The 9761-nt window shown below is 39.3% G+C and overlaps 1 protein-coding gene across 1 annotated transcript; it reads left to right on the top strand.

Annotated features, from left to right (window-relative positions):
- Window positions 1-6141: 6141 nt before the first annotated feature.
- LOC129241328 (uncharacterized) lies at window positions 6142-7417 on the top strand. The gene has a single exon (XM_054877587.1). The coding sequence runs from the start codon at window positions 6211-6213 to the stop codon at window positions 7246-7248; it is 1038 nt and encodes a 345-aa protein (XP_054733562.1). The 5' UTR covers window positions 6142-6210; the 3' UTR covers window positions 7249-7417.
- Window positions 7418-9761: the final 2344 nt, after the last annotated feature.

Genomic DNA, 9761 nt, shown 5'->3' on the forward strand with positions numbered 1-9761 from the left:
TGGAAATATTCCTGTAGCTCCGTAGAATCAACCATCATACGGCCAGACTGAGTAAGCTTTTATCTAAAGAACACTCCTGTCCTTCTTTCTTGAGGAAAGACAACGGAGAATGGACAAAATCCTCGGCCGTTACAATAGATTATCTCATAACACACATTGCTCAGGCAACACAGAATATATTGAGAACAATATTAATAGTGCTCAAACATTCAACTTGTCACCCAAACAATCAACCATATCGTATCCCAAGATAGAACTCTATGGGCGATGAAAAACTTTGAACCGTACAAAGTAGCCGGCCCAGATGAGATATTCCGTGCCATGCTGTGGAATACTCGAGAAACGACGATTCCTTGGCTTTTTCAAAGAAAGTCTTATGCTAGGGCATATTCAAAAAAGCTGGAGGAGGGTTAAGGGGATTTTTATCGCCAAAGCGGGTAGGCGCGGTTATGATACAGCGAAAGATTTCAGACCCATCAGTCTATCCTCAATTGTTCTGAAACTCATCGGTGAAGTAGGCAGCAGTACAGTAAAACGCTCTGTAAACAGGGGAATCCCTCAGGGAAGGGTCTTATCCCTTTGCTGGTTATTAGCTGCCAACAATATCCTTACCAAATTCAATCGAAAGGGAATTAAACCAGTGGCGTATGCGGATAACATAGTGTCTATGGTTTCAGGAATGTTTCCAACCATAATCAGTGAGATTATGGATGGAGCTCTGGGATTATTCAGCAATTGTGCCACATATTGTTGCTTAAGTGTAAACCCGAGCAAAACTGAACTGATGCTATTCACTAAGAACACCAAGATATCACAATTAAATGGCATTAGTCTTATGTCATCTTAGGTCCCAAACTCAACTGTAGCTCCAACGTAGAGGGTCTCCAACCAAGACTATTCAATTGGTCCTACACAGTCATTGTAAGGCCCATATGCGCCAGTCTTACTGAATCGCTTATTGTACTAACACATCTCTTACCATTAGACTTACATATAAAAAAATCACTACTTGCAGCGCGGTGAGACTCAGAGACATGGGAAGCTGGGAGAGCTGTTTGGTAACTAACTTCAAATTACTCTGATATGGGTTGCCGGTCATAAGAGCATAGAGAGTAATGAGATGGCAGATGAGCTAGCAAGAAAAGGTTCGGCATTAGACATAACAGAAGCGGTGGCCGTTGCCACCCCCTCCATTATATACTATATATAACTGGCGCGTACACACTTTTTGGGTGTTTGGCCGAGCTCCTCCTCCTATTTGTGGCGTGCGTCTTGATGCTGTTCCACAAATGGAGGGGCCTACAGTTTCAAGCCGACTCTGAACGGCAAATATTTTTTATGAGGAGATTTTTTATGGCAGAAATACACTCGGAGGCTTGCCATTACCTGCCGAGGGGCGACCGCTACGAGTATTAGAAAAATGAAAACAAACGTCTCAGTCGCACAGCTGTCCCAAAATCCGCACCAAAGATTAACTTTTTACATTGACATTTTCTGAATCTCATTTGCACTGAAATCATATGTTCCAAAATAGCTCTCGTTGCTAAAAATGATGTTGCTCTTCCAACTAAGTCAGCGATTCTAACTCGTAATCATGGTTTTTGACCATGCCTCGCTAAAAAATCGCCAACGTGAAGCCTTAGAAAGTCAAGATTGTTATGCATGGTGAAGAATTGGCTGCCTCGGGTTCTTCTATACACATTTGCAGACAGCGGTAATATTCTCAACCGATCAGGTGGTCTTTCGACGAATGGTTATGTCAGATTAGTATAAATGGCTGTCCTTGCGAGGCACCTACTTGGACAAAAACTCAAAAATTTGTCTGTTGTGATACCATACAGAGGGAGCGAAGGGGAAAGGAGAAGGGAAGGAACCAGTCAGGTAGAACCAAACGGGAAGGAGAGGCTTTGGGTTAGAGGATGATGGCCAACGACGGTGATTTACGTTCATATTAACCGCTTTAAGCTGCTGATGCCTCTCCAGAAGTACTTAAAGCAATCCCAAGCCTCACGGCATGGACACCTAACGGACAATGTCTGGTAAGGTACCTACCGTGATGTTCTTTGACTTTCGCTACTTCCTGAATAAGATGGAAGTCAATCTCTTCTGGGCCACAAAATGCCTATGGGCTTATAACTGGAGAAGCCGTCCCCTTTCTGCCCAATTTATATCCGAAAGCTTTTTAAATTATGAAGAGGAATAGTAACAAGAACAATAACTAATGCAACATACAAAATTTACGTGCGAAAATCAACTAGTACGTATATAAATAATTTCGTAAGCTTTCACACGAGAGCTTATACTTAGTATTTATATTTTGGGCGTTTCGGAAAAGCTCGCGATCCCCAGCGAGCCATTGCCAACATAGAATCGTCTGGAAAAAAAGTATTAACATCATTCTTAAGGCTCAAAATTTCGCTACTTGCGGCTCATAACGCCCAGCAGAGCCCTGATATTCGTAATGGAAATTATTCTTCAAGTATGTACGGAATTTCGAACGAGTGGTTTTGTATTTCACAGAAAATTTACTTTACTTACTATTTCCTCCTTTTGTGGGTGGTCAGATTGAAGTTACTTCTTCCAATAGGGGTTTTTTACAGATCACGCGTGACTACTGCCAAACTAAATATGTAATTTTTTTCAGTATTCATTGACAACAACGTTTACAAATCGTACAATTTTATTGCGAAAATCGACGCTCTGTGCGTCAGGCCAACTTATGGTGTTCAGCGATGAGGCCCATTTTTTACTTAATGGCTACGAATTTGCGCTGGAGGGCAACCCGTAACCATTTAAGAACACCCGTTAAATCAATTGATAACAGCCGTTTGGTGCGACCTATGGGCTGGAGGAGTTATCGGCCCTAATTTTATCAGAGATGAGGCTGGTACCATGATTAACGACTTTTTGATGCCGGAAATTGAAACCCGCGATCTTCACAACATTTGAACAAAGCTCGTGAAAAAATTGATTTATTGCGTCGTCGCTTCGGTGAACAATTTATCTCGTGACTCGCGACCATGGATTGGCCACAAATATCGTGTGATATCACACCTTTGGTCTTTTGTTTGTGAGTGTTTGTAAAGTCTAAATTCTTTGTGAGCGAATATAATAGATAAGCCAATATAATAGGACTATGAATAAGTTCGTGCAGTTTTTTTCGAAATTTGAAACTTTATTGACGTAAAATGGTTACAAATTTAACATTCAAAGTATTGTCCATCGCTTGCTACTACTTTTTCCCATCTTTCTGGCAATTCACGGATTCCCTTTGTGAAAAATTCGGTCGGTTTTGCCGCAATCCACGAATCGATCCATTTTTTGACTTCATCGTAATTACGGAAGTGCTGGTCAGCCAGGCCATGTTGCATCGATCGGAAGAGATAGTAATCGGATGGCGCAAGGTCTGGACTATACGGCGGGGGGGGGTAGGACATCCCATTTGAGCGTTTCTAAGTATGTTTTGACCACTTGTGCAACATGTGGCCGAGCATTGTCATGTTGCAAAATAACTTTGTCGTGTCTATCGGCGTATTGCGGCCGTTTTTCTCGCAGTGCTCGGCTCAAACGCATCAATTGTCATCGGTAGACATCCCCCGTAATCGTTTCATTCGGTTTCAGTAGCTCATAATACACAACACCCAGCTGGTCCCACCAGATACACAGCATAACCTTCAGGCCATGAATATTCTGCGCCGACGTCGATGTTGAAGCATGGCCAGGGTATCCATACGTTGCCCGACGTTTTGGATTGTCGTAATGGACCCACTTTTCATCGCCAGTCACAATTCGATGCAAAAAACCCTTTCTTTTGTGCCGTTGAAGCAGTTGTTCGCATGCCATAAAACGGCGTTCAACGTCTCTTGGCTTCAATTCATACGGCACCCAATCTCCTACCTTTCGGATCATTCCCATGGCTTTTAAACGTTTGGAAATGGTTGATTGATCAACTCCCAAAGTTTTTGCAACCTCTTCTTGCGTTTGAGCCGGATCTTGATCGAGCAATTCCTCCAATTCGGTATCCATGAACTTTGGCGGCGCACCCTCGCGTTCTTCGTCTTCCAAGCCAAAATCACCACTTTTAAAGCGTGCAAACCACTTCTGGCACGTTCGCTCAGCTAGAGCATGCTCACCATAAACATCCACCAAGATACGATGACTTTCGGCTGCTTTTTTCTTCATATTAAAATAATGAAGAAGAATTCCCCGCAAAAACACATTATTTGGCACGAAATTCGACATTTTCAAGTGTGGTAAAAATATTGTTGTTTACGCTTCAAATAAAAAACTTATACTGACGTTTGTGCCTTACGACAGTAGCTCTCCAATGAATGTTTGGAAATGTGGATCGATGGAATAATAATCAAGTTACGCCATCTGTTGTAAAACCGCACGAACTTATCGATAGACCTATTAGACTGATTTATTTTAGGTACTATTTTAAATAAAGGATAGTTAAGTTTTAAGGGCCGGTGCTGATTTTGAATGAAATACAATTTTTTAAGGAAATTATTGTCATTTCTCTTTATTAGCTTAATTACGTATAGAATAAATTATCGGCCAAATGGCCGCCCAAATGGCTTCGACGACACACCTCCATCCGATGGTCCAAATTTTCGATGACGCTGAGGCATTATAGAGATTCTATGCCGTTAATGTGCCGAATTTTCTCATCCTTTAGGTCTTGAATTGTTGATGGCTTATCTACGTACACCTTTTCTTTCAAATAACCCCAAATAAAGAAGTCCAACGGTGTCGAATCACATGATCTTGGCGGCCAATTGACATCGCCGCGACGTGAGATTATTCGGCCATCAAATTTTTCGCGCAAAAGAGCCATTGTTTCGTTAGCTGTGTGACAAGTGGCACCGTCCTGTTGAAACCACATATCGTCCACATCCATATCTTTCAATTCGGGCCATAAAAAGTTCGTTATCATCTCACGATAGCGAACACTATTCACAATAACTGCCTGACCGGTCTCATTTTGGAAAAAATACGCCCCAATGATGCTGCCGGCCCATAAACCACACCAAACAGTCACTCTGTGTGGGTGCATTGGTTTTTCGGCAATCACTCTTAGATTATCATTCGCCTAAATGCGGCAATTCTGCTTATTGACGAATCCACTGAGGTGAAATGTGCCTCATCACTGAAGATGATTTTCTTCCAAAGTTGGTCATTCACTGTTGCCATTTCCTGCCACCATTCTGACCATTGACGACGCTTGAAATGGTAAAGAGGCTTTAGTTCTTGAGTCAATTGCACCTTGTAAGCGTGTAAATGCAAGTCGTTTTGCATAATGTTCATCAACGACGAGCGTGAGAGGTGCAATTGTTGGGCACGACGACGAGTTGAGGTGGACGGCTCTTCAACCACACTATCGCGAACAGCAGCAATATTTTCTGCAGTACGAGCTGTACGAGTATGCACTGGTGTTTTCACATATCCTACAGACCCGGGTTGCTCAAACTTTTGCACAATTTTTCCGAATGTACGCACATTTGGAAGATTAAATTGACCGAAAAAATCACGAAATTCGCGATATGCATTTGGTTTGAACGTCCGTTTTCATAATAAGCCCGAATAACTTTAACGCGTTGCTCGATTGTGTATCTTTCCATGGTGCAAATTGAGCTAATCTGAAATTAAAAAATGTTAAATCAAATGCAGAAAGAACTGGAAGTTTAGGTTTGGTTTACATTCTATATCGGCCCTTAAAATTTAACCACCTTTTACAATTAACTGCGCAGCACACCCTGCGAATTTTTCCACGCAATTGAAGGATGCGAATGTCGAAACGAATTAGTTTAACAGTATTGCCTGCTAACTTTTTAGCAAAACTTTTCTCTTCTTACTTTTTCTTTAGAATTTGCTCTGAAATAGAAAGTAGTTTTTGCAAGAAGACATCACGAATTTATTAAGTAGCTCAAGATGGCCGAAACAGGGTAAAAATTAGACAATACACATCATCTTTATTATTGCTTCTTGCCTGAATCGATTTCTTGTTTTTAAGCGCTTACTCTTTGCTGAGTTCTTAACAACTCAATTAGTTGTTACCATTTCCACTGTACTTCTAAATCCTTCTATATTTTTTCATGGAAAAATTTGTACAATTTGTACAAATATTTTTCAAATAGAATTAATCTTTCTTGTGTATTTCAGTAAGCAATTTTTTCCCAAAACTTCATACGTTCATAACGAAAAAAAATGTATTCGCCTTCGGCGCAGCATTTTACATTACATCAATTAGCGAACATTGCACTTGGTTGTGAACAAATGACTGGGGTCAATACCGTTGTACTGCATAGCCTGCTCAACCTGGTGTTGAAGAAGTTGAATTGTCAAAACGAAAAGGTATCGATAAGTGGCTATGAAGCCAAACAAATGGCAGAGCTTTTGGAAACAGCGCACACATCACCAATTATTTTCCATGAGGAGAACTTTGATGTCGTTTTAGAAAGATTTGAGAACTTGGATGAGTTAGAGAAACGACTCGATGCAGCCGAGGTGCAATTAAAAGAACATTTGCTGGGCATTCGTCGCTATTTGAGTAAACTTGAAAATCTAGAGCCTTGTCGATTTGATGAGAACGATTACTATGAACTATGTGAGGATTCTTGTAGCACACTCAATCCAGATGTTAAGGCTACCTGTGATATGCTCAGCAGAACATCCTTTCTCAAAAATATATTGCTACATATATATCATCCCATCGCCAAGGCATACTTTGCAATTGAAGACAAGTTAAACGCACTCCAAAAAGCGCTGTGTATGCTAATACAACGATTGGATTTAACTCTGAATAGCTTCGCTCTCATTAATTCAGTAGAAAGTGAATTTGAATGGAGTCGCCTCGAATTCGATAGGCTGCATCTGGGCTTTATTAAAGCTTTGAACGAGATACAAGATATACTCGATGCCAAGGTCGATAAGTTTCAAATAGTGCAATTGAAAGACTATATAACAGAACAATTCGATTTGATTTGGGATAAATTGAATAAATTGCTTAAAGAAGGTCGTTGCCAAGTGGCGAGTGCTATTATATTTGAAGATAGAAAATCCGGGCCAACAACAACAACAACAACAAAGATAAAACCAAAAATTAAATGTACCTGTGGGGGTGCCCATTTGTCTTCAATGCGGGAACAAAAGCTGCTGGATCGCATAAAACGTATAGATATTGAACGCGTAAAAGCTCTTCTGGAAACAAAAGGCCGAAGATCTTACTATCTGCCCATGTCATAGAAGAAAAGCGATTGCTATTGATATTCAGCTGGATATTCTCATTTTGTACGCTTACAATGATTTCAAAATTTTGCTGTTGTATTTCGTTGGTGATTATATAAAAACATTCGGGGAAAAAACGCTCATGTTTTAAATAAAATAAAAATTTAAAAACTATTGCCTGAATTCATACATTGCTGCATTTTATAAGTAAAATAGTTGTTTTCCTTTGAGTATTGATAAATATCGATATTATATATTTTATAAGAAAAAACGCTTAACGGACGTGAGTGTAAGAAATAGTAAATACGGCTAGAATGCTTATCTATATATATAACTAGCAAACCCGGCCCCCTTCGCTGGGCACACTAAAATAGAATAGATATGGTTTAGAACAGAAAATATATGGTTTTCATATTATTTATTTCTTTATTCTTTATTCAAGCGCTTTGGCATAAACAATATTTTTTGTTTTTCTATTTGTTTTTGAGTAAATATAAAATATAAATTGAAAATCAGGAAAAAAGAAGATTGTTTTTAAATTTCAAATCAACGCATATGAATAAACAATCGTCTTTTTTCCTGATCATCCATGAATTTTTCGTTTCAATTTATATGTTTTATTAAGCATTGGAGCTTTTTTAACCATTATCCATTTATATTTTTCAAAAAAAAAAAAAAAAAACGAAAAAAATTGTTTTTTCCACGAACACATAATTTCATTCGGATTTCACATTAAATTCTCAAATTTCGTAAGAAATTATTCACTGTTCCAAAATCCACTCCAAAAAAATTCACAAACAATTTTTACATGTTGCACTTACGTTTTTTCCTTATGGCATCCAAATCAGAAAGAAATATTGACACATTGTAACTCACACTGTCAATTTGACAGTTCAGTTCCGCCCCAAGCGTTAAAAAAGTAAGCGACATTATGGCTGGCTCAAAAGAACGCTGTACCCGTTCCCACTGCTCCGAATTACAACCAAACTTTACGAGACCCATTTTCAATACTTACTTAACAATGTGCGTAAGTTTGGTTTAATTCGGTGCAAAGACACGGCGGGTCCACGTTTTGGCATATATTTCCAGACCCTAGTCATCAATAGGTATGAAAATTACCCCGTATTAAAGCACTTATCAACAGCTTTCATTTGATACCCATATTGTACATACACAACCAAAGGTTACCCGGGTCCACGTTTTGACCTATATCTCGAGACCCCAGTCACGGAGCGGCATGAAAAATACTCTGTACTAAAGCATTCACCAACAGCTTCAATTTGATATCCATATTGTACAAACACATTCTAGGGTCCACGTTTTGGTCTCTATCTCGAGACCCTAGTCACGGAGCGGATGGAAATACTCTGAACTAAAGCATTCACCAACAGCTTCCATTTGATAGCCATATTGTACATACACATCCGAAGGTTACCCGGGTCCACGTTTTGACCTATATCTCGAGACCCTATCTACCAATAGGTATCCAAACTATACGGAAACCATCTTCAATACCTCCTTAACAATGTGTGTAAGTTTGGTTTAATTCGGTGCAAAGACACGGCGGGTCCACGTTTTGGCATATATTTCGAGACCCTAGTCATCAATAGGTATGAAAATTACCCCGTATTAAAGCACTTATCAACAGCTTTCATTTGATACCCATATTGTACATACACAACCAAAGGTTACCCGGGTCCACGTTTTGACCTATATCTCAAGACCCCAGTCACGGAGCGGCATGAAAAATACTCTGTACTAAAGCATTCCCCAGCTTCAATTTGATACCCATATTGTACATACACATCCGAAGGTTACCCGGGTCCACGTTTTGACCTATATCTCGAGCCCTATCCACCAATAGGTATCCAAACTTTACGGAAACCATCTTCAATACCTTCTTAACAATGTGTGTAAGTTTGGTTTAATTCGGTGCAGACACGGCCGGTTAGCGAACACACAAAAAGTTGACTTTATTTTATATATAAGATTTTTTTCAGTTTGTGTCCGAAAAATCCAAATATCTTACGGAACCCTATTTTTTTCCAAAATAAAATGTAATCCATGTTACTCGTGGATAATGTAGTTTTCGAATGGTGAAAGAATTTTTAAAATCGGTCCAGTAGTTTTTGAGCCTATTCGTTACAAACAAACAAACAAAGTTTTCCTCTTTATAATATTAGTATAGAAAAGAAGTTACATTTCCTTGGTAATCTTATAACTCAAGAACCGCCGAACCGATTGACACAAAAATTGTAGAGTTCTTTTCTATCTTTGAGGAGGTGGTTTGTGTGAAGTTTGATTGAAATCGGTGCAGCCGTTCCTGAGTTATGACATTTTATGTGAGTAATGGTTTCCTCTCATACGAAATGCCTGTATGGGAAAAACAACAACAAATACACAGCCGCTTATGAGCGTTTCTGTTGTACTGTTGTGGTTGTAAGTGTATTATGTTAATATTAATTTTGGACGAAAATATAATAAAAACTGGAGCATTCAAGGAGCTGGAAAAACATTTTTAACTTTATTTA

This window comes from Anastrepha obliqua, chromosome 3 (genome assembly GCF_027943255.1).
Source record: "Anastrepha obliqua isolate idAnaObli1 chromosome 3, idAnaObli1_1.0, whole genome shotgun sequence".
NCBI lineage: Eukaryota > Metazoa > Arthropoda > Insecta > Diptera > Tephritidae > Anastrepha > Anastrepha obliqua.